The sequence below is a fragment of the Athene cunicularia genome, assembly GCF_003259725.1.
Source record: "Athene cunicularia isolate RWA chromosome 1 unlocalized genomic scaffold, athCun1 chr1_part1, whole genome shotgun sequence".
Lineage (NCBI taxonomy): Eukaryota > Metazoa > Chordata > Aves > Strigiformes > Strigidae > Athene > Athene cunicularia.
The window spans coordinates 25611421-25634978 of record NW_020799091.1 but is presented as its reverse complement, the minus strand read 5'-3'; the positions used below and the strand labels follow the sequence as shown (position 1 = coordinate 25634978).

The following is a 23558-nucleotide window of genomic DNA, read 5'->3' as shown; positions in this document are numbered from 1 at the left end:
AAATCGGATAGTAGTCAGGCAAGGACCTGACATGGGCTTGGATTGTGGTTTCATCTGCTGCTGTTGGGTGTCAGAGGCTTTGCATTTTTTGAGATTCCTGAAAGATGCTACATGTCACAACACAGTGTTGGAAAAGATCTTTAGGAAAAAGACTGAGGGAAGATATACTAGGAGAAAGTTTTCTTCCATTTTATTTCTGAGAGAATGTTTTCAGTGCTCTGACAGTATACCATAAATTAATGGAGCTGAGTTACACTTCCAATACAGTGAGACACTGATTCCAACACAGAATCTTGCCTTTCAAGCACTGCCATGGCTTTGAAGTCTCAACTTTAAAGTCAGTCTAGACAAGAAGAATGATACCACAGCCCCACCAGAGCCAAGAAAAAGACCTGATTTTCATGGACCAACCTTGACCCTATATTTTCTGCTATTGTAAACTTTACCTACTAATTGTTTACTTAAGGAGGTGGAAGAAAGTAACAGCAGTAAGTTAGAGCAGATGTAGAACAAATCATAATGAACATCCTAGCCAAACAAGAAATCTGATTATTCTGTATCCCCAAAAGTTTATTTTTAATATAACTGACTGTCTGTAATCCTAACCACTTGCTCCCATTTTGATTTTTGGCTTTGCTTTCATAAGCAAGTCTGGAGAGGTTAGAACTCTTTTTTTTTTAATACAGATTGCAGATTTGTTTGCATTTGATGGTACTAATGAATAAATTTCCAGTCAAACTAGACTATGTGTGGACCTTTGCCCTACCACTGCCTTCAATTATTTCAGGACCCATAGATTTATAGTTTTTTATTAGAATCTTCTCCAGGTGGCATTATAATAATTTTTACCTGTTCAAGAGACTGATTAACAAAATCCCTTGGGAGGCTGCCTTGAAGGAAATGGGAGTCCAGAAGGCTGGTCATACTTCAAGAGAGAAGCCCTAAAGGCACAGGAGCAGGCTGTTCCCGTGTGCCGGAAAACAAGCAGGCAGGGAAGGAGACCGGCCTGGCTAAACAGGGACCTTTGGCTGGATCTCAAGAACAAAAGGGGAATCTATTGCCTTTGGAAGAGGGACCAGGTCTCTCACAAAGACTATAAAGATGTAGTGAAGTTATGCAGGGAGAACATTAGGAAAGACAAAACGCAGCTAGAGCTCAATTTGGCCACAACTTTTAAGGATAACAAAAAATGTTTCTATAAATTCGTTAACAGCAAAAGGAGGATTAGGGAAAATCTCCCTCCTTTACTGGATGCAGAGGGAAACATGGTAACTAAGGATGAGGAAAAGGCTGAGGCGCTCAACACCTGCTTTGCCTCAGTCTTTAGCAGTGGAACTGGCTGTTCCCTGGACACCCAGCTCATGAGCTGGGAGATGGGGAGGGGACACAGATTGAGGTCAGCACAGTTGAAGAGGAGGTGGTCAGAGACCTGATGCACCACTTGTATGCACACAAGTCTGTGGGACCGGTTGGGTTACACCCAAGGGTGCTGAGGGAGTTGGCAGATGTGCTCGCCAAGCTGCTGTCCATGATTTACCTGAAGTCATGGCTAACTGGGGAGGTGCCATTGGACTGGAGGGTGGCAAATGTGACACCCATCTACAAGAGAGGCACAAAGCATGATCCAGGAAACTATAGACCTGTCAGTCTGACCTCAGTGCCAGGGAAGGTCATGGAGCAGGTCATCTCGGGTGCCATTAACAGTTATATAATGGACAACCAGGGGATCAGGTCTAGTCAGCATGGGTTGATGAAAGGCAGGTCCTGCCTGATAAATCTGATCTCCTTCTATGATAGAGCAACCTGTTTATCTGATAAGGGAAAGGCTGTGGATGTTGTTTACCTTGACTTTAGCAAGGCCTGTGACACTGTTTCCCACAGCATTCTCCTGGTGAAACTGACTGCATGTGGCTTGGATGGGAAAACGCTTTGCTGGGTAAAAAACTGTCTGGATGGCCAGGCCCAAAGAGTTGTGGTGAACAGAGTTAAATCCAGTTGTCGGCCAGTCACGAGTGGTGTCCCCCAGGGCTCGGTTTTGGGGCCACTCCTGTTTAACATCTTTATTGATGACCTAGACGAGGGGATCGAGTGCACCCTCAGTCAGTTTGCAGATGACCCCAAGTTGGGTGGGAGTGTTGATCTGCCCGAGGGCAGGGAGGCTCTGCAGAGAGACCTGGACAGGCTGGAGCCATGGGCTGAGGCCAACTGGAGGAGTTTCCATAAGGCCAAATGCCGGGGGCTGCCCTTGGGCCACAACAACCCCCAGCAGCGCTACAGGCTTGGGGAGGAGTGGCTGGAGAGCTGCCAGTCAGAGAGGGACCTGGGGGGGTGATTGACAGCCAGCTGAACAGGAGCCAGCAGTGTGCCCAGGTGGCCAAGAAGGCCAATGGCATCCTGGCTTGTGTCAGCAATAGCGTGGCCAGCAGGGACAGGGAAGGGATCTGACCCCTGTACTCTGCACCGGTGAGGCCGCACCTCAATTCCTGTGTTCAGTTTTGGGCCCCTCACTCCAAAAAGGACATTGAATGACTCGAGCGTGTCCAGAGAAGGGCAACGGAGCCGGTGCAGGGTCTGGAGCACAGGTCGTACGGGGAGCGGCTGAGGGAACTGGGGGTGTTTAGTCTGGAGAAGAGGAGGCTGAGGGGAGACCTCATCGCCCTCTACAGCTCCCTGGACAAGAGGGAATGGCCCCAAGTTGCACCAGGGAAGGTTAGACTAGATGTCAGGAAGCATTTCTTTCCAGTAGGGGTTGTTAGGTGTTGGAATGGGCTGCCCAGGGAGGTGGTGGAGTCCCCATCCCTGGAGGGGTTTAAGAGTCGGGTTAACATAGCGCTGAGGGATCTGGTGTAGTGGGGAACTGTCAGTGTGAGGTTAATGGTTGGACTGGATGATCTTCAAGGTTTTTTCTAACCTAGATGATTCTGTGATTCTGTAATACTGACTTCCCTTTTCCTTCAGTGGATGTGTTACAAGTCATCCAAAATACTTCACCTTTTGTGTAAAGTCTGCCATACTACTGACTTTTTTGGCACTACATTTTATTCCACTGTAGACACATTGGGAAGAAGGGTGTTTCCTGAAATCAACTTAGACTGAAACTTGGATATTCTCAATGTCAGTTTTGGAAAACAACCTACTCTTGTGGTTTTATTCCTAGATAGATATTGTGTCTTCCCATGAGAGAAAGTCTGCTCTCAACACAAATCTAACAGGGATTTAATTACTTTGAGTAAAATGAGCTGTGCGGTGATAGATACCTGTATGTGTCAGGAAAAATAGTGTGAAAACAGAGGTAGTTTGGACTCACTGAACTAAAGTCAGGTGGTGACTTTTTTCTCTTCACTGACTAGAATTTAGAGGCATGTAAGCTCTAAAACATTTTACAGAGCCCGTGTAAGTCCCTAGTCAAGAAGCCTGCTACAGCAAAACAGAGGAGGACCTTGATCAGAGGGGCTGGGTGGATACACAAAACTATCACCTACCTTCTCCCTCCTCTTTTAGCACTCCTACCATTGTACAAGCACTCAAAGGGCAAGGCTAGAGGGGGAAAACAGTGTGTATAGAACTCCTGAGGGGTTTTTCTTTGGCTGTAATAGAGCATCTGTTACAACTTAGTCTTAGCTGTTAATGGAAGTTTTACACTCTGTGTACTCAAAACAGAAATGCAGACATGACTAAAGAGGTTACTGTAATAAGAATGTGAATCCAAATGACAATGGATCTTCTCATGTTAAAATTTGCATGTTAACAAGTCCTCCCTAACTTCTATATATGATCTATAAAATATTAAGAATTCTTTTACTATTTACACTTCCTACCCACTGCTGTGTATTTCCAATAGAGGTGCAACTTAAAGATTTGCTAAAATCAAAACCTATTTGACCAGAAGTCTTTCCACTGTTTCTCTGCAGTATTTTATCTCCATGCCAGCAAGACTAGAAACAGATGAGTCACAGAGCTGATCTGAATAAACTGAAAATGTCTCTGTTAGCCAAGAATAACAAGGATATAAAGTAGTGTTGCTCTGCCCCTTTTTCCTTTGGAATATACTCCTTTGGATGAGGTCAGAACAACTCTGTGCTAAAAAAAAAAACCCAACAACCAACCAAACAAGAAAGCCCACCCCAAAAGAAAAAACAAAAACAAACAAAAAAACCCCTCCAAAAACTCAAGAATGTAGCATTGCTTGTTATCTGAGTAACGGTTTTCTTTCCTTGGGCATCATCTTATATTGAACTGGTAGGGAAATACAAGTGAAGATAACTTATGGTGTGAGATGGGACTTCCACTGTGTACTGTGTCTACACATGAGTAGTGTTGAGGAACTGCATCTTGCACAGTGTTTTATCTGGTTCTAACCTTATCATAGGATTCTCCAAACAGACCCCTTTCTCCCATTCCATCTTTCTCACTACATTTTGAACACAAGATATATGGACCTTTTAATTGCAGTCAACTGTAAGGAAACATGAATACTGTAAGTAGGAATTTAGAGTAATCCTTGATGTCTGAAAAAAAAAAGCCTTGGCTGTGTATAACAAATTATATGGTAAAAAGGCACTGATCTTGTAATGCTTGGCTGAAAAAGCGTTTTGTTTCTTAACTATGTTCTTCAGCCAGTTTTCTGCCTTTCATTAATTGTGTCATTGCTGGATATGGTAAGAAGACTAACCTTGCCATGTTTTATTCTATGCTTATAAGTCGGCTTCCTTTTTCCCTTTTCCAAAAGCTGATTAAGACTGCAATCTTTCATAGCGGCTTATGGGGTGAGTTGGAGATCTTTTCTATTCCATGGAAGAAAAAAATATTTTCTCATGACAAAGCAGTTCACACAACTGGGAGAACATTCTGACTCCTATTCTGCTGCACAGTTTTCTTTAATTAGATTTTTTTTTTTTTTAAATTAGCCTTTGGCAGGGATGAAACAGAAGGAAGAGTATTAAGTTAATTTCCTTATCAGTAAGAAAATATGTAGCCTAAACTGTATGCTGTTCTTGCATTTCCAAGAACCAGCCATTCAGTGAATTGTTTTAAAAAAGAGATGTATTTAAAAGAACTATACAAATACATTCAGTATAAGGCTTCCCAGTTGAAAAGATGCACATGGCACAATGTCATGTGTGTATATGAATACAAGGGAATGGAGACAAAGTATTTTAGTAACACAGAGCAATGGAAGACTACCTTTTTTTTTAAGAAAAAATATTTAACCTTCACGAGCTCTATCAGATTGCTGTCAATTATTGAACAGTAATGCTCACTTTTATAATCATGCTTTGTAATGCTATTTTTCTTCCAGTCTACTTTCATGTTTTAATCTCCTCAATTAGTTTGAATGTCGAAGGTCTTAAGTTCAACTTTTCATGTGAATAAGCTGTTCATTTTAATGTGTTTATGGTTAATCTTTTGTTGGTTTTAGTTTGTGAAAAATGAGAGGAGTGTACTCAGCTGCCGCCAAAGAATCTACAAATTAAAAGCTGGAATGTAGTGGTAAAGACTCAGCAAAAATCTTCAAGGAATTAGTGTTCAGCACTCTAGCACTGCAAACATCAGTCACACCTATAAAAAGAAATCTATTATGTAAAACCATGATGGCATTTTTTCCTTGTCATTCAGAGTGAACCACAATTTGAAAAATAATATCTGAAGTCTAATGTATAAAAGTTTATGTTTTAGACTTTGGTAAGATTGTATAATTTGTTGGCATTCCCTCTCCTGAGGAGCCAGAATCAACTCTGTGATAACTTTAGTGAATTTTCACTTTTGTGTAAGAGAGGAGAATTTGAAGAGCAGATCTATAGTAGAGCTTCTATTTCTGTCATATTAATTAATAAGACATTATAACCTATAAGACCGTCAATGCTAAATTGAGTGTTACAGTATAGAATTATCAGTTAACCCTAGTTTGCTGTTATGTGTAATTTACAGTTATTCAAGATTGGGAATATTTTATTGTCATCATTATATAACAGTTCCTGGCCCCTGGTATTGCTGAATTCTATATATGCTGTGAAGACATACTCTTTTAACTCTGTTTTTAATTTTTCGTAGTCTAGGTTTTATCCTCACTACATCTACCAGTGTATTTTTGCTTCCATCCATCCATCCATCCATCCATCCATCCATCCATCCATCCATCCATCCATCCATCCATCCATCCAGTCTTTAGTGTCTTCCTTCTCTATAACCTGCTTTATGTCTGTTCTTAATTAGTTCTCACTCTCATTCCTGAGCTTCTTCAAAGTCTTCCTTAAAAAACTGAGGCTCTGCCATCCACACTTTCTACCACCATACAGTCCACAGGACTTTCTCCTAAATACCTGCTTAGCTCCTATATCCAGTATGTAGATGACCCCATGTAGTTTTGTCATTTAATTTCTGTTCAGTTAAATTAATTTGTTTTCCCCTTTACAACTCTGTTGCCACCAGTTTCTCTCAATATTGTCACTTTCTTTATTTTGCCCCTTTTTCAGTCCCATCTGTCCCATCTAATCTTTTCAAATTAGACCAGTTAAATTAATTTTATTCAGCTGCTCTTCTAGTCACATCATCTTTTAGTAACTCTTCATAAGTTCCACATCCCATCCCATGTTCTTTCCTGGCACTTAAACTTAGTGATGGCAGTCATTCTATAAATTCAAAAGCCTTGCATTTAGTAAAATACACCAATTTGTAGTCTATATAGAAAAGATTGAAAGATAAAAAAGGAATGAAGATCTGGAGAGTGTGTACTTAGCAATGAAAAATTAATAATAAAAAATTTTAAAATTAGACCCAACTAAAATTACTATACACTTGTCCTTGTCCTATATATTAACTGTGCTTTTTTCTATATCCCACAGAACTGTCTTATATGAGTGCTGTCCTGGCTATATGAAGATGGATGGTATGAGAGGATGTCCTGCAGGTATAAGCTTATTTTTGTATGGATGAGTCAGTATATGAGAGGCATTACAACACAAGAGACTTTCAGTGGTGGTCGTCTAGAGAAATTATTGCCTTTTTTTAAAGAATTACTGCCTGAGAATACATGGCTTCATTTACACACAACCAATACTGTTGAAAATCAGCCAGCACTGAATTTGATTATGTAGTTTAAATTGAATTATCCAGCTCCTTACAGCTGCTGAATTGGAGAGAAAAGATAGTGTCTTCAGTTCCCAAAGAATAATTTTTATTCCTATTCCCATCACACCCTAGAATAACGTAAAGCATACCACTGAGGTCAGAAACCCAAAACATGAGGTGTGACATATTTAAATTCTGTTTCTTCCTTTTCCTGAGAAGACTTGAATCTTATTTACTAAAGGAGTGTTATAAGCTTTAAATAAACTAAGAAGGAGTGAAAATGAAGACAGGAATTCTTGATTTCTTCTATTTGTGCTATTCTGTTTTGCATAAATAAAATTCATTGAAACAGAGTAATCTGAGAAGGAATATATTTCATTAAATTAGATCCCTATATCTGAATGAATCCTCTGACATTTAACAACAGAGCTAGCCATATCTAAGGCAGAGTTCAGTTTGTTTAGATGAATTAATCTCACTTTAGAAGTTTACATTAGGATGAGGTCAGTCACACTCTAGCATTGCCTGTTCTGCTCCATGACAATAAAAAGAGCCAAGAACATTCGCTCCCATGCAGATGGTTCACTTCTAGATGCCTAGAATTAGGAGAGATTAATCCTTTTCTCATGAAGCAATGTTTAACCACACACTGGAAGAAGAGCAAGACGCCACATAAGAATAATTCTGGTCTACCATGACCAAATGAGACCCACTCCATTGACATTTTTGTTATTATAGATGGAATTTACTCATGTTGACAGTGCATAGCTTCCCATTTCAGACTGGGTTGGCACAAAACAAGACAACTCTTCTAAAGAAAATATTACACTATTCGTTTTTGTTTGATCTAATTTTTCATTAAGCAAACCAAAAACCTGAATAACAAGCAGATCTGTTTGGGTGGGTTTTGAGTATGTTGGCAATGGAATTTTAATCCAAACACATTGTTTAAATCAATATTAAAACAGTTTTGGAAAGGCAATACTATTGTCCAAACAAAAGAAACAAAGTATAATTGATTGTGAGAAACTGGATGGCTGAAGAGTTTACAGTATTCATATGTTTATTTTAGTTGTTCCTATTGATCATGTATATGGTACGCTGGGTATTGTGGGAGCTACCTCCACACAGCAGTATTCTGACATATCAAAGCTGAGAGAAGAGATTGAGGGACGAGGATCATTCACTTTCTTTGCACCAAGCAATGAAGCATGGGAGCAATTAAATTCAGTAAGTGTGTGTGTGTGTGCGTATGCATGTGTTAAAGTATGTTTCTCTTTCAGCTAATGCTGTTTTAGCTTGAACGGCTAGTCTGTGATAAAGTAGACTAGAAACTATAATGATATTTTAGATATGAAAGGACATTACACAAATTATAATAAAGTGATTTGCATATTTAACATACATTGCTGAAGCTAAAGAGTCTGAATTTATTTTCAAGAGTACTAAGCAACTATGTGTATTTCCTATCTAATCGCATGACAAATATTGTTAGTGTTAATACCATAGTTTTGAGAAAACTGACAGGAATTCCAGCATTTGCATGATGTAGAATATAATTGTACTTTGTCAGTGATTCAGGAGTTCTTATTTTAGTAATCTTTTCAGTTAAATAAATATTGAATCAAAGCTTCTCCAATTATTTGACTGTAATGAGACCTCTTGTCTTTCATTTGCAAGCAGATCAGACTAAAACATCATTTAAGTAGAGCCAGATTGATAGGTATCAAAGTTGTGTCTCCTAACAAGGAGTATCCGTTGTTAAATATATTGAAACCATATGTAAGGTAAAGCAATATGTACGTCTTTCTGACTGGAAGAATGTTTTGAAGCTTCTAATTAATTAAATTCCTTTCTTCAGGAAATTCACAGGAATTTGGTTGACAATGTAAATATAGAACTGTATAATGCTCTTCACCATCACATGGTAAACAAGCGCATGCTGACAAAAGATCTTAAGAATGGCATGACTTTGGTGTCTATGTATAATGACCAGAAATTACTTATTAACCATTATCCTAATGGGGTAAGTCTATTTTTTTTTTTAATAATATAATTATTCAGTTATAGCTAGTAGTCTTTATTTTCTTCTACAGCTAAAAAAATAGGTTATAGAAAGTTCAACATCTAGCAAGTCAGTTGTCACAGACAAAAATAAATAATATTCTCCTGAAGAAATCTTGTCTGCTGTGTAGATTAATCCCTAAGAAAGAATTAATGAACACGTGCTGTTTGCTGTTTAGAAGTCAAAGTTCAAACGAGAATGAACTTTCTTCCTAAAAGGCAAAGCCTTTTGTGGTCAAAATATAGGATCATAATAAATCTGAGAGCAAATCTACTATTAATCTTCATGTGTTTACAAAATAACATTAAATCAGATCTTTTATTTCAATTGGAGTGCACAGTAGAAGCATTTAAGATTGTAGGGGACACACATCCATTATTTGGCTGGAAAAAAAATTCATTTTTTAAAATGTTTGAAATCTCCCAGTTAAGTCACACATCCTTGTTGACTTAAAGGCATCGAAATGTTTATGTATGACTGCAGTTTACACCAGTAAAAACCAATACAATCACCATATTAATCAGAGATGGAAAACAAATCTGAATAATTGCAACAAGAAATAAAACATGAACATGAAATCATTGTAGCCTGAATAAATCTGCTGCTAGCTTTCCAGAAGCTTAGTCAGCCTTTCAAATGTTTCAAAGTTTTACTTAAAATTTAAAATAAAAACTGAAAGAACAACAGTGAATTCATAATGCACAGTACCTGCTTTGCCAATTTGTAAGTATCACATTCCAAGTATATGATCAACTTAACACTTAATCTTCTACTGCTTGTCTCCTCAAATATAGGTTGTTACTGTTAACTGTGCCCGGATCATCCATGGAAACCAGATTGCTACCAACGGTGTTGTTCATGTCATTGACCGTGTCCTGACCGCTGTTGGAAATACCATTCAAGATTTCATTGAAGTTGAGGATGATCTTTCATCTCTTAGAGTAAGTGGACAAAAATAAAAATGCTTCTCTGGTCTTTTGTTTTTTTTCCTTCTTCTCTATTTGTGTATGACACCTGGAAGTAGGAAGGGTTAGTTCAGTAAGAGATAGAAATTAATTAAATTTAAAACTCCAGCTAATACTGCAAATCTAGCTATATTAAAATGTAAAGTATATTTTACAGAAGGAGTCTGCTTTTGCTCTTTTGTGGATCAAAGAAGACCACATCAATGGGACAGAATGTGTCCCTGTACATAAAAAAGCATGTCTTCTCATCAGGCACTGACGTAACGAAATGTGAGCATAAATTACAGTGTCTGGTGCTAGAAAAATAAGAATAATTCAAAAATGAACAAGAGAAAATGGTAGAAAACTCAAATTCCAGAACCTGACTCATGGCAAGTTTCAGAACACTGGTAGATTCATGTCAGAAGGATTTTTTCTTGCAGAAGCAGCATTTTTTTTTCTGTCCAAGTTTCTAATTTCACCTTTTTCTAGAGGATGTGTCTGCTTAGTTTAATGGGATTTCATGCTGCACATGTTTAAAAAAATATGTCATGGTTTTGCAAATAGCTGTTGTCCTTTTCGCTCCTCCATCTGTTTAATAAATACAAAAAAAAAAAAAAAAAAAAAAAAAAAAAAAAAAAAAAAAAAAAAAAAAAATTAAATGCAGAGACAGAAAGGTGGAAAAGACCCTCTGGATATGTCAAATCTAGTCTATGACTGTTATAGCCAACCACATAATTTAATCCCTTTAAAATAACTGAATGTAAAAGCCACACCTTTCTAGTCTCCAGTTGAAAAGGAAGCCCTCTCTATTTCATTTTTTCCTGTGCATCCTCTCTTGTATCTCTTCTATTTGGGTTTAATTTTTATTAATTCTAAGCAGACGTTTCCACCTAATCCTAGATAAGGTCTTACCTATTCCTTCTATATTAACTTGCATACCTCCCTAACTCTGCTTGAAAAGTACTTACTGGTTTCCAGGGTACACGCTTGGATTATTTATTTTCAGTTGCATCACATTGGACTCTGCCTTTCTGACTTTTCAAAGGGTGAAGTTTGTGTTTATATCACATACACCTGCTAATTCCTTTGTGTGTGCCTCTGCACCTCATACCACTTTAATGACTTTGTCTCCAAAAGAAAATGTGCTAATGAAACCCTTAAACAAAATCAGCCCCAAGACTCTAATATGCCATTTATTTTAGGATGGTTATTCCTATCCTCCAGATTGCCAGTTTCACATGCACTTTATCTTCCTGTCTTAGACTGAGCTAATAGTATTTCATATTTAACTGAGCAAATTTTTTACTCAAGTCCAGATGTATTCAATTTTACATATGTTCTTTTTCTAGAAATTCTATTCATACTTTATACTGGCATACTTTATCATGTTACCCTCTTAATCCATCATATATTTTCACAAGATCTCTGATTACTTTTCCTGCATTGTTCTTTTTCTTCAGTCTTTGATTCTAATGAGGACAGGTTGCACCCACCAAAGAAATACATATTGTTACAGTAGTCTTTAGGGTTAATCCAGTAACAGAAACACCCATATTGTGAGGTTGTACACAGATTTTTAAGCAAGTTAAAAAGATTTATTTCAGGAATAAAAGGGAAATTTTATTTATTTGAAAAATATTGAATTGTGGTTTATTTAGTTCAGACTGCTTATCTCTTCTTCAGTACTAGGAAGTAGAGAATTTTTCATCAGCTGTGTCTCATTTTACTTTATTTTTATGTCCATAGCTGAGTAACATTTTGGGGATTAAAAATGTGGAGATAATTTTTCCTGGCCTCAAAGCCTGAGATAGGTCCTTTACAACTGAATTATTCTATTCTATCCTACACTGATCAGATAATCAGTCCATGCCTGACCCCTTCAGGGCTGACCAAAAGTTAAAGCATGTTATTAAAGACGTTGTCCAAATGTCTCAAAACACTGACAGGCTTGGGGCATCAACCACCTCTCTGCCTGTTCCAGTGTTTGATTACCCTCTCTTAAAGAAATGTTTCCTAATGTCAAGTCTGAACCTCCACTGGTGCAGCTTTGAACCATTCCCATGCATCCTGCCTCTGGATACCAGGTAGAAGAGACCAACACTTTCCTCTCCACTTCACCTCCTCAGGAAGCTGTAGAGAGCAATGAGGCCACCCCTCAGCCTCCTGTTGTGATTCAAACCCTTCTCCTTGTATTTCCTCAAATTAGTCATACACCTGTAATACATTTTTTGTTATTTCAGGGGAAAATTTTTGGCTTTGATAATTTGATAATAATCTGCTTTGATCTAATTTGCGAAAACCTGTATGATCACAGTTTTAATTTAAAAATTCAGTCCATAATAAGAATAAATTTTGCCCTGTTATCACCTCTATCAGAATATATTGATTACTGTGTGCTGAATTAAGAATGTAACTTGGTAAATAAAGACACATTTTTCCCACAAAATTAATTTTATATTCCTTTTTGTCAACTATTTTTTTCGTCTTTTTATAACACTGATCTCATTTCAGTCTAATATTAACATACCTGCAAGCACTAGGTGAAACTAGACAGATAATGTATTTTGATAATATTTTAAATAACCGGTGTTAAAAACCAAATTTATTTTCTAGGCTGCTGCCATCGCATCAGATGTCTTGGATATTCTTGGAAGGCCTGGTCATTACACACTCTTTGCTCCTACTAATGAAGCTTTTGAGAGACTTCCAAGGGGAGTCTTAGAAAGGATCATGGGTGACAAGGTAGCTTCTGAAGGTATGTAACCTTGTTATTGTAAATCAGAAATACAGGTGAGTAGATCAGGAGGTAGAAACCACATTACCCTAGTAGCTCTGAAATGAAGCACCTGTACTTTCATACATATAGGAGGAGTTATTTATTCTGTCTCTGATTTTTCCTAAGGATTCAAATTCACTGAAAATTTAGATTCCAAAAGTTTAAAAGGAACTGTGAAATTATAGGCACATTGATAATTCTAATAGTTCAGCTGCATAGTTCTGATAGAAATTCTTTCCTCTAGAAATGCAGGGCTATGTGGATGTGGGATTCTCTCATAGCTTTCTCATGAACAACTTTTTCATACAAAAAAGACATATTCTTGTAAAAGGCAAGTTCTGTCCGGCAAGTTGAACTGAATTTATACTATATACACTGGCAAACTATAACAGTCAGTACACTTATGCTTCTGAGAACTACAGTGAAACCGAGTAATAACTGTTATGTGAACAGTAACGGTTCACTAAGAAGTGGAAGGCTTCATTTCTATTCTCATTTATGAGCTCCAACTGCACTAAACAAATTCTCCATCATTTCATTATAGCCTGATTAAATCACTGTATAGTATCTCAGTGGAAAATGGTGAAGAGGGGGATCCGGGCTAATTTTAATGAGACTGACTAAAAATGGAATCCTAAAATAACATGATATTTTTGTTGTGGTTCTTATTTTTTTCAGTTTCCTTTCAGGAATTTTTGGCTGATTCTTTTGATACCCACAAGGATAGTACACTGAATCTCACTTCATAGTGAGCACAGGCATAACAAAATATTTATCTGGGGCTGATTTGGCATAGCCTATAGAGCTTTGTACTCAGAGGTCCTTTCAGAGCATATTATCTGCAGTCACTGAGTTATATACTCTGTTACATGCAGATCACAGCATAACCAGTATAGGTTTTGTAATATAAGGAATACCAAAGATTTTTGACCAAAGGTATTGTTTAGAGGCCTATAGTATCAATTCTCATATAAATAACTTTCAATAAATAATCCTTGACAGATATGCTGGATAAGCTGGTAAACTATTAAAATTAGTGTAGATTTATCCCATACCTATATGTGAATTATATATATATGAATTAATGTGTCCAAACATGTATATATGAACTTCCTGCTCTTTTCTCTACAGCTCTCATGAAGTTCCATATTTTAAATACTCTTCAGTGCTCTGAAGCCATCACAGGTGGAGCTGTTTATGAAACCTTGGAAGGAAACACGGTTGAAGTTGGTTGTGATGGTGAAAGTCTGACTGTGAATGGAGTGAAGATGGTGAAACGCAAAGATATTGTGACAAGCAATGGTGTTATCCACCTCATTAATGAAGTGTTAATTCCTGATTCTGGTCAGTGATGTGTATGAAAAACTTTCTACACTGAAGATGTTTTCTACAATCTTACCTAGATTGCCTCAGATATATTGTTATGGATAAGCATGGAGAATCAAACTGGAAAAGGAATAAATTGTGTGTTAAAATACCTTTTCTTATTCCTTTATTGGCAGCCAAACAAGTCATTGAACTTGGGGGTGCCCAGCAGACTACTTTTACTGACCTGGTGGCACAGCTAGGACTGGCATCTTCTCTAAGACCAGAAGGCCAATACACACTCCTGGCACCTCTGAATGGTGCTTTCTCAGGTTAGTAGACTTAAAGGATTATGCTCTGAATGTCAAAATAAACAAGAATATATGCTACCCTAATGGTTTTCCAAATAAGCCCCAGTACATGTTCTAAGTCGCAAGGAAAGAAAGTCATAGAGAAATAGATACTTCATCCATTCAAAATACATACCATGCAGAAAGACAATATAAGCCTTACCACCAGGCTGCACAGTTTGTTTTTAGTGGTATAATTTGTTAATGGAAATAGCATCGCTAAAATAAGATACAAAATATGCACAGATTGTTGGAAAAGAAAGCTATTAATCAACTTCCAGTTCCCTTAATCGTTGCATTACTTGCATTAAATTCACAATGTATTTATTCTCAAAAAATGTATACAAGTTTTGTATTTTCCTGTATATTAAAGCAGAGCAAAACTGCTACAAATATACTAGAAAACAGGTGTTTGCATATTTGCAGAAGTGCCTCATGGGCATTCTGCCATTCTGTCAAGAATCTCAGTGTTAACTCATCTCCACCGAACAAATCTGGAAAGGTTTCAAAATTCACATGCAGAAAAAAGGGCTGTAATAAGAATTTCAGCAGCAATTCAGAAGATGGAGCAGGCCCACATATAAATCATCAGCCATATTATTTATAGTAATTAATGAAGATTATGTCAAAAATAAGGAATGGCATATTGCAGAAACTACTTAACTATTAATTATCTGCATCCACAGATCTATCAAGCCTTTAACTCAAGAATTTCAATGAAAGATTCAGTATTTCCATCATGTTTTAATAAAGCATCCACAGTTAACCTTATCTGATTGAAAACTCACTACATAAATCACTATGTATTATTTTCTAAATGGCTTTCTAGATGACACCTTAAGGATGGATCAACGCCTTCTTAAAACAATCCTGCAGAATCACATTATAAAAGTGAAAGTTGGTCTCAATGAACTGTACAATGGACAAGAGTTGGAGACAATTGGAGGAAAACTGCTTAGAGTCTTTGTGTATCGCACAGTAAGTGAATGGGGCTTTCTAACAATATATATCCCAACTCTGAAAAAGAAGAGTCACGCAAGAATAAAAGACAAAGCTGAATGAAACCTCCAACACTTACCACTATGACTATCTAGCAAAAATCTTTAAGATTTTGAAGCTAGGAAAAAATGTAAATCTGATCCTTATTGATGGGAACTTTGTTTGCATGGAAGACCCTTTGGGAAAACAAAACAGGACTACAGATTTCATACCTCATTAACTACCAATTTTTAAAGCTAGTTTTTAGAACTAATTAAGAACCTTATCAAGGGAAACAAAAAAATCAAGTTTGAAAATATTTACACCGTATTAACTTGACCAGATTTTGCTACTCTTGTTTTCTCAAGCAATACCAGATTTCTTAGCAAGAACATACAATTTGACTGTGGGAAATAGATATGAATATTATTTTTAAATTTAGGAGCCTGTTAGGAAGTAAGCATCCATCTCATTTTATCGAACAGATTTAAAGTGTATCATTGTGTGAACAGCTACATGTCTTTCTCTTTTAATCAGGCTGTATGTATAGAAAATTCATGCATGGTCAGAGGAAGTAAAGAAGGAAGGAATGGTTTTATTCACGTCTTCAGACAGATCATCAATCCAGCAGAAAAGACATTACATGAAATGCTGAGAAATGATAAGCGTTTTAGGTGAGTAGCGGTTTTGACAGTACTGAGATCTACCTATGGAGGGTAACTGTATACACGGCACAGCTAGTCTGAGAAATAGTTGTGGACTGTGGGCTGCTGGATTTTGGGGGCAGGGAAGTGATTATTACCTCCTTAAAAAAAAAAAAAAAAAAAAAAAAAAAAAAAAAAAAAAAAAAAAAGGTGGGGGTGGAGTTGGGTAGTGGGGAAGAAAAAACAAAGGGAGTTTTCATCTAGCTGTATGCTGACAGGGCTCCCAGACTTTGCCAGAATGGTTGTTTACAGCACATAGGAGTCCATAAGACACCAGAATGAAAGGAATAAGAGGACAAAAGGGATAGGATGATACATCCAGAGCTATAAATGCAGCTGAGTCTGGAGGTTTAATTAATGTGTAGTATAATTCTATACAGGTGCGGCATGATTGCTTATCCTTCCAGTATATATTTCTGTCCCCTCCCTGCAAGTATCTCAATATCCTAGAGAGAGCAACTACCCTTGGCAACCTCTCTTCATCTCTTTGATCTGTGGGGGGGTTATGTGATGCATTCTGCTCTGATCCAGGTTGCCAATATATTTTGATTTGTCAAGTCCTTTTTCCTCATTCTGCTAATCTTAAAGACCTCCTTCCCTCCTTCCCTCCTTCCCTCCTTCCCTCCTTCCCTCCTTCCCTCCTTCCCTCCTTCCCTCCCTCCGTCTTTATTTCTGGGAAAAATAGTGGGAGTGTTTGAAGATTGATGGTCTGTCAGAAAAATTGAGGCAACTAAGTGCCTGGACCCAAGTATAATTGCTACACTTCAATAGAATGTATTTGTGGTTTGTCTGTTTTAAACAGCGTTTTCCTCAGTCTGGTGAAAGCTGCAGATTTAGATGATGTTCTGTCACGTCCTGGAGAATGGACTCTGTTTGTGCCAACTAATGATGCCTTTAAAGGTTTGACTGATGACGATAAGGATATATTGATAAGTAAGTAATGTAAGAAAAACAGAAATATAAACAAAGGTAAAATTAACGGGAAAGGTGGGTAGTGCATTTCTTACACAAAAGATATCTGATAAAATATCTTACCTTTTGCATAGAGCAGGTCACAGGTCTTCCCTAGATTAATTCCTTCGGGGATAGAGAAAATATCTTTCTGGAAAAGCAGAAAACCTGAATTAAAATTTCTATTTCAGTTTCAATCCCTGATATATTATTCTAAATTGTAATTATCTTCCAAGTTAAAAATCTACATTCATTTAATTAGCTTAAACTTTTCACCATTCAACCTTGCTATAGATTTTCTTAAACTGACGTTTAAGAAAAACGTTCTTTTATTGCGTTTCTTTTTTAGTCGTGACCATCGCATTAAAAGATGCATAGTGTTTACTGTTCTGTCTTTCCTTCCTCTTTTCTGCATCCACCCAATGATCTCTGATATCACAGGTGCTCCACAACTTACATATTGGATATATATTGCTAAATGCCAATTTAAGTAATTATTTTCTATCTCACACTCTTAACTATGGGATTATATAGATTTTTCTCAAGATTTACAAGTAGTTTCTTTAATGTCATGCTTTATTTCCATAAGAGAAGAAATGCAGAGCAAATAATTAAATCTCCTGCAGAATCTTCCACTAGAGTGGTAGACTGTGGCCAAAGCACTATAAATATTTTTAGTTTATTTAAGAATAATGTGAATCTGGCTCGTGCGTAAGTGCAAGAGGAGTGGTTGCCTTGAATACCACATCCAGAAGGTCAGTTACATTTTCTGTTCCTGCACTTTTCAGATCAAAGTTCAACGACATAGAGCCAAATCCCATGAATCCTTAACAACTTTAAAGAGTCCAGCTCAGAGCACTGATAAGCAGCAACCCCAGGTCTATACAACTTTTAACTCATTAATGAGGCACTGTGAATTTGCATTATCACTTCAGGCATTTAAAGTTATGACAGTGGTTGAAATTACCTTCTAGCCTGGCGTGTCTCCAGTGACTAACATAAATTAACAGATAACCTAAATGACTAATATTAGATAGCTATAAAATTAAATGAAGCTTCTCTCAAGGTTGTGAACTGAAGTAACTGGATAAATGCCATCATTCTGTTTTTATTAGACTGTATATTTATTTAATTAACTAAGATTGAGTTTATTTTTGTCTTCAATTCGCAGCTTGACGTTGCACCCAAGGTACATACCATTTTGGATTGTTTCTGTAATTAATAATACAGATATATTTGCCATTCCGCTTTTCAAGGGGCTTTATGTACTATCTTTTCCCATCTTTGACTCAGTTTCTACTTACCTTCCTTGGTAGATGAGATTTTAATTTACCATTACTGTTTTTTTTCAGCAGAATGTCAATTTTTTGTGTCAGGCTACTTCTGCAATTCTGTCTTTTTTTTTCATTAAAGGTATTATGTTGCTTTCTTCATAAAAATGAAACTTTAAAATATGTAATTTTTTAAAGGAATATAAAAAAAAAATACTTTACCTGTATGTAAGAAAGGCATAAAACGAGTATTATTTTAAGCAGTAACCACCGTGGCATAGAAAACATATAATTTGATACTTGTGAAAACAGCTTTTGAATGGCCATGTTTAGGTTTTGTATGTAACTTGACGCTATCTATGAATGGTCCAGTCACAAAATCTCAGTTTTAACTTTAGTAGGACAAAAAAGAGGATTTAACTGCATTCCAATAGTAAAGTGAATTGCAGTATTATCAGTGATCAAAGCAAAAAGCAGAAAAAAAGGAAATGTTCACTGAAAGACACACCAAGAAAACATATTAACCAGACAGTATATCCAGTGCCATTTCATCAAGGTTGAACCTCTTGATAACAATATCAGTATGTAATATTTATATGAAACTTGTAATAGAATGGTCGATATTTCATGTAATGGCAAGCAGATGTGTTTTAAAACCTTTCTGCTTGATACCCTGTCTCCTGGGGAGGTTGTGGATTTTCCCACATCTTAAGACTCTGAACCTCCATGGACCCAGAATGCCAGAGAGCCCTGTCAAGGACACTAACTTGGGGTCCAGAATCCATTTCCTTTCTAAGACAGTTTGAAAATGTTGGGTTTTTTCTTTTCTTCCCAAATAGGAATGTCAAACTTTGAAATATGGAAATCAACCCTAGAATAGTTTTTTTTCTCCCATTCCCAATTTCTTCAAGCTGCATCTGTGCTCTATGAGAACAGACAAAAACAGCACTCTCAATGACTCCTTTTCTGCCTGAAGTAAATAGCAACTTCCTCCTGTCCCAGATGGGAAAATATGCGTGCATATAAAGAGTTGCAAGCTACCCCCAGTCATCTTAAAAGGGTATTAACACAAGAAAATATTATATTGTTAGCTATGATTCACTTTAATTGCAACAGTATTAAAGCTGGCATTTTTCTAGTACCTTGGTGAAATTTGATATTGCTGACTGCTTAGTGGTCCTGAAATTATCGTGTTTGTGAATGATTTGTGAAACACCTCTAAGAAAATGGAAAAAAATCTTACTAAAAGAGCAAGCAAATAAGATAAAATAATACAGAAAATGGGAAAATGCTGGCTGCTTTTCTGTTCTTTTGTATAGGAGTTCTCATAACATCTTTATGATTATGTTCTGAGAGCCTTTTTGTCATATGGTTGCTTTTCTTCCTTCATCTTCATTTTAGCAGATTCAAATTGTATGTGTTCATGGTAGTTTCATTCCTAATGTACTTAATTCCAGCTCAAGGCTGTGTGAATCCTCTGAACTTCCAGAAAGAACTATCCATTACAATTTAAATTTTACTCCTACTTTTATTTTGTTTTTAAATAGGAGACAAAAATGCTCTGAGGAATATTCTTCTTTATCACTTGATACAAGGAGTTTTCATTGGAAGTGGCTTTGAGCCTGGTGTGACAAACATTCTTAAAACCATCCAAGGAGGGAAACTCTACTTGAAAACAGTTAAGTGTTGAAAAAGAAGTCTCCTTGATACAGCCTCATAACAGGGATTTGACATTCTATGTCCATCCATGTTACAGGATGGGATGCATTTCTCTGAGCATTATATCAGGGTTTTGAGTTGTTTTTTTAATGTCTCTGATAACTTCTGTTCTCTTTTCATCCTTTACCAGGTGAATGATACTCTTCTGGTTAATGAACTGAAATCAAGAGAATCTGATCTCATGGCAACCAATGGTGTCATTCATGTTATTGATAAACTCCTATATCCAGCAGGTGAGTATTTGTTCTAGGAATTTATACATACTCTTCTGAATCTGTTTACATGTCATGTAGTTGCAATAATTTAAAGTTAATTCATTTGAAGAGACAATTCCTATGTGGATTAAGAAACAGAAAATGTACCTCACTACTCATTTTGTGGAAGAACCTTGCTTGAAGTCATGGCAACTCTGAAATTCTGTGAAATTCAAGTATGTGGAATACAAGATGCTGCAGGCTATATTTTCCACCAATATGGAAGAATGTATATGTAAAAGTACATGCTTGTGTGAGTGTTTGAGAGTGATTACACCTCCTGATCACTGTACATGAAAGTAAAATGAACATACATGTGTCTTTCCTCTTACATGCCTATTTCTTTTGTCAGATCTGCCTGTTGGAAATGATCAGTTGCTCACAATCCTGAAGAAATTGATTAAGTACATTCAAATTAAGGTACTCCTTAAATAATAATCCTTTTGTCTTTTTGGCAGGAACTGTGAGACCATGTATGTTGCTATTCATAAGCGATTCTCTGGTCCCTCCGTTTCTTCAGCAGACAACAAATTCAATAGCTCCCAGTTACCCAAATATAATAATAAATGATGCACTGCATTCAATAGTCAGAACTTATGTTTTTCAACACCAAATAGTGGTAGAATATTTATATTTGAATAACTCCAATGTGAACAGGCCCAAATCTGCTCTTTAGCTCAGGCACACCTTATAACTCCACCAAAATAAATCACTTCTGAATCCTTGAGGCAATCCCTCTTTTAAAGAAATATCGAGCGCCTAAACTGCTGTCACTAAGCCCACCAGCCTCAATAGCCTGTGAAAAAAATAGGCATTCTTATGTATCTCAGATATCCTCTTGAGATTACATTCTCCCTCAACAATAAATGCAAGAACCTAGGCAAATAGCATAGTCTAACTTCTAGATCAATAAAGTAGTCAATCCTACCCACACTCATTTGGAAACTAGAAATCCTCTTTCTTTCAAATTTTAAAATTACTTTTCTGTATTTATAGTTCATTCGTGACAGTACCTTCAAAGAGATTCCACTGACGTTTTACAGTAAGTTCATTTTAAATATTTCCAGATGGTTTTGCAATTGCTTTTTAAATGTTGCCAATTCTGATCTTGAATTGAAGATCTTTTTTCAATCAAAAAGAAAGTAATTTATGGGAAAGTAAGATGTGCCGATGAAGCACAGGAAGAGAAAGACTCAAAGTAGAATGTTTCTGACTGTTGTGCTACTGTATGTACTTCTTTCCCTCTCCAGATGTGTGACAGGAAACTCTGAAGTAAGCTGTTCAAACTCTTTGGGATAGGCAAGATACATATGGAAAAGATTGTTTTTCAGTTTTTAGCCAAGGTTCAGTGCTTGGTGCATAGTAGAGTTGTACTGATGTCATGTCCCGATTTCATGGGTTGAAAACTCAGATTCGCTGATTCACAGGTCAAGATTAAGGTGAAGTGACACCAGGGAATCTTCAGTTCACAAAACTCAATTTTTCATTCACTCACAGCAGATATTTGACATGAAACCTTGTCAGTAATATTTGCATTGTCTGCAATAGGCATTAAACTTACACCAACTAGTGGCAGATCTTACAACATACCCCGCTAAACCTTAAACATGCCCAAGCAAGCCTTGCCTTTTATGTGGACATACAGACTAAGAATGGGAGAGAAAATGGAGAGAGGAAGGAAGAGAAAGACAAAAAGGAAGATTTCGCCAGTCCTGGTTCCATTGTTGTTCCAGCCAGCCTGGTTCCAGTTCTGGAGAGGCACAGCCACCCACGCTTTGACTTGTGTCCTTTTATAATTCCTTGCCCCTTCCTTGGGAGGTCATTTGGACTTGTGAGTCTAATTAGGCGTCATGCACAGTTTGCACTTCTAGAATTCTCCTTGCTTCTGGTACATGCACAGTTTGTACCTCCAGATTCTTCTGGAAATGAGTCAGTGGGCTTGGGAGTCTTTGGGGAGTCACACTCCTCCCTGCCGGTGTGAATATTGTTTGACCTTTCCTTTTGGCACATGCATCGTGAAAATGGCTTCTCTATTGGGTCCTAGAGTCTCTACTGGGTCTAAGAGTCACTTAAGATAGAGAGGTTCAGCCTCCAAAAAGTGTGGTCCCACCTCTGCAGGACAGCTTCTTCTTGCTGTGCCTCCCTGACATTACCTGCACAGCCCCAGTGTTTCCACAGAAATCATTTCCTTTGTGAAAGTTCTTTACCAGATGGTTGAGACATTAACTATGGTTTAATCGGACCATCACAACTGCCTCTCTCTTCAAGACATAGCACTATACTGTACTGACTCTTCAAGATGTAGCTTTTATGAAACTGAAATGAGATGCTTTCTTTTTCAAAAATACTTCCAGTGGGACAGAGTGTAACTGTTTCCCATATGTGGAAATATGAGGCTTGTATGGGAGGTAGTTGTTCTGACCATTTTCTCTTTAGGGAGCAGATGTAAAAAAGGAACATTTTTGTTGTTCTCTTGTAGTCTGTCTCAGGGTTTGCATTTAGTTTCTGCATATAAAGTAGAATCTGTTGAAGAAAACTGTTAGAAGACAAAGATCCTGATGAAGCTTTGGCTTGTGAGGGAATATGAATTTAGGCAGATAGTTAAATTTCTATAGGATTCTACCCACATTTCTCAGTAAAAATGGAGATCATCACATTAGGCTTTTGAAAACTGAGAATAGACACACTGAAGTTAAGACTCTTGGAACAAAAAATGGAATAGTTTATCTTGCTGGCAAGTTGAATATGCGTCAACAGTGTGCCTTGGCAGCCAAAAGGGTCAACTGCGCCCTGGGCTGCATCAAGCACAGCATAACTAGCCAGTCAAGGGAGGTGACTGTCCCACTCTACAGGGCACTGTTGCAGCCCCACCTCAAGTACTGTGTGCAGTTTTGGGTGCCTAAATATAAGAAGGACATCAAACTATTAGAGTGTGTCCAGGAGATTGTAACCAAGATGGTGAAAGGTCCCAAGGGCAAAACTTATTAGGAGCAGATGAGATCACTTGGTCTGTTCAGCTTAGAGGTTGAGGGTTGACCTCATCACAGTCTGCAACTTCCTTAAGGGGAATAGCAGAGGGGGAGGTGCTGATCTGAGTAAATTTCCTTGACAGAGGAAATGGTATGAAGCTGTGTCAGGGGATGTTCAGACTGTACATTAGGAAAAGGTTC

The 23558-nt window shown here is 37.3% G+C and overlaps 1 protein-coding gene across 8 annotated transcripts in view; it reads left to right on the top strand.

Annotated features, from left to right (window-relative positions):
• POSTN (periostin) overlaps nucleotides 1-23558 on the top strand; it is a 40381-nt gene that overhangs the window by 3561 nt on the left and 13262 nt on the right. For all 8 annotated transcript variants that reach the window (XM_026857857.1, XM_026857848.1, XM_026857827.1 and 5 more), the window contains exons 3-16: nucleotides 6843-6907; nucleotides 8141-8298; nucleotides 8930-9094; nucleotides 9928-10074; nucleotides 12694-12835; nucleotides 13988-14200; nucleotides 14359-14493; nucleotides 15341-15489; nucleotides 16027-16163; nucleotides 16996-17126; nucleotides 19963-20093; nucleotides 20265-20367; nucleotides 20741-20808; nucleotides 21385-21430. In XM_026857857.1, coding sequence (XP_026713658.1) covers nucleotides 6843-6907; nucleotides 8141-8298; nucleotides 8930-9094; nucleotides 9928-10074; nucleotides 12694-12835; nucleotides 13988-14200; nucleotides 14359-14493; nucleotides 15341-15489; nucleotides 16027-16163; nucleotides 16996-17126; nucleotides 19963-20093; nucleotides 20265-20367; nucleotides 20741-20808; nucleotides 21385-21430 — 1790 coding nt within the window. The remainder of the gene's footprint in view (nucleotides 1-6842; nucleotides 6908-8140; nucleotides 8299-8929; nucleotides 9095-9927; nucleotides 10075-12693; nucleotides 12836-13987; nucleotides 14201-14358; nucleotides 14494-15340; nucleotides 15490-16026; nucleotides 16164-16995; nucleotides 17127-19962; nucleotides 20094-20264; nucleotides 20368-20740; nucleotides 20809-21384; nucleotides 21431-23558) is intronic.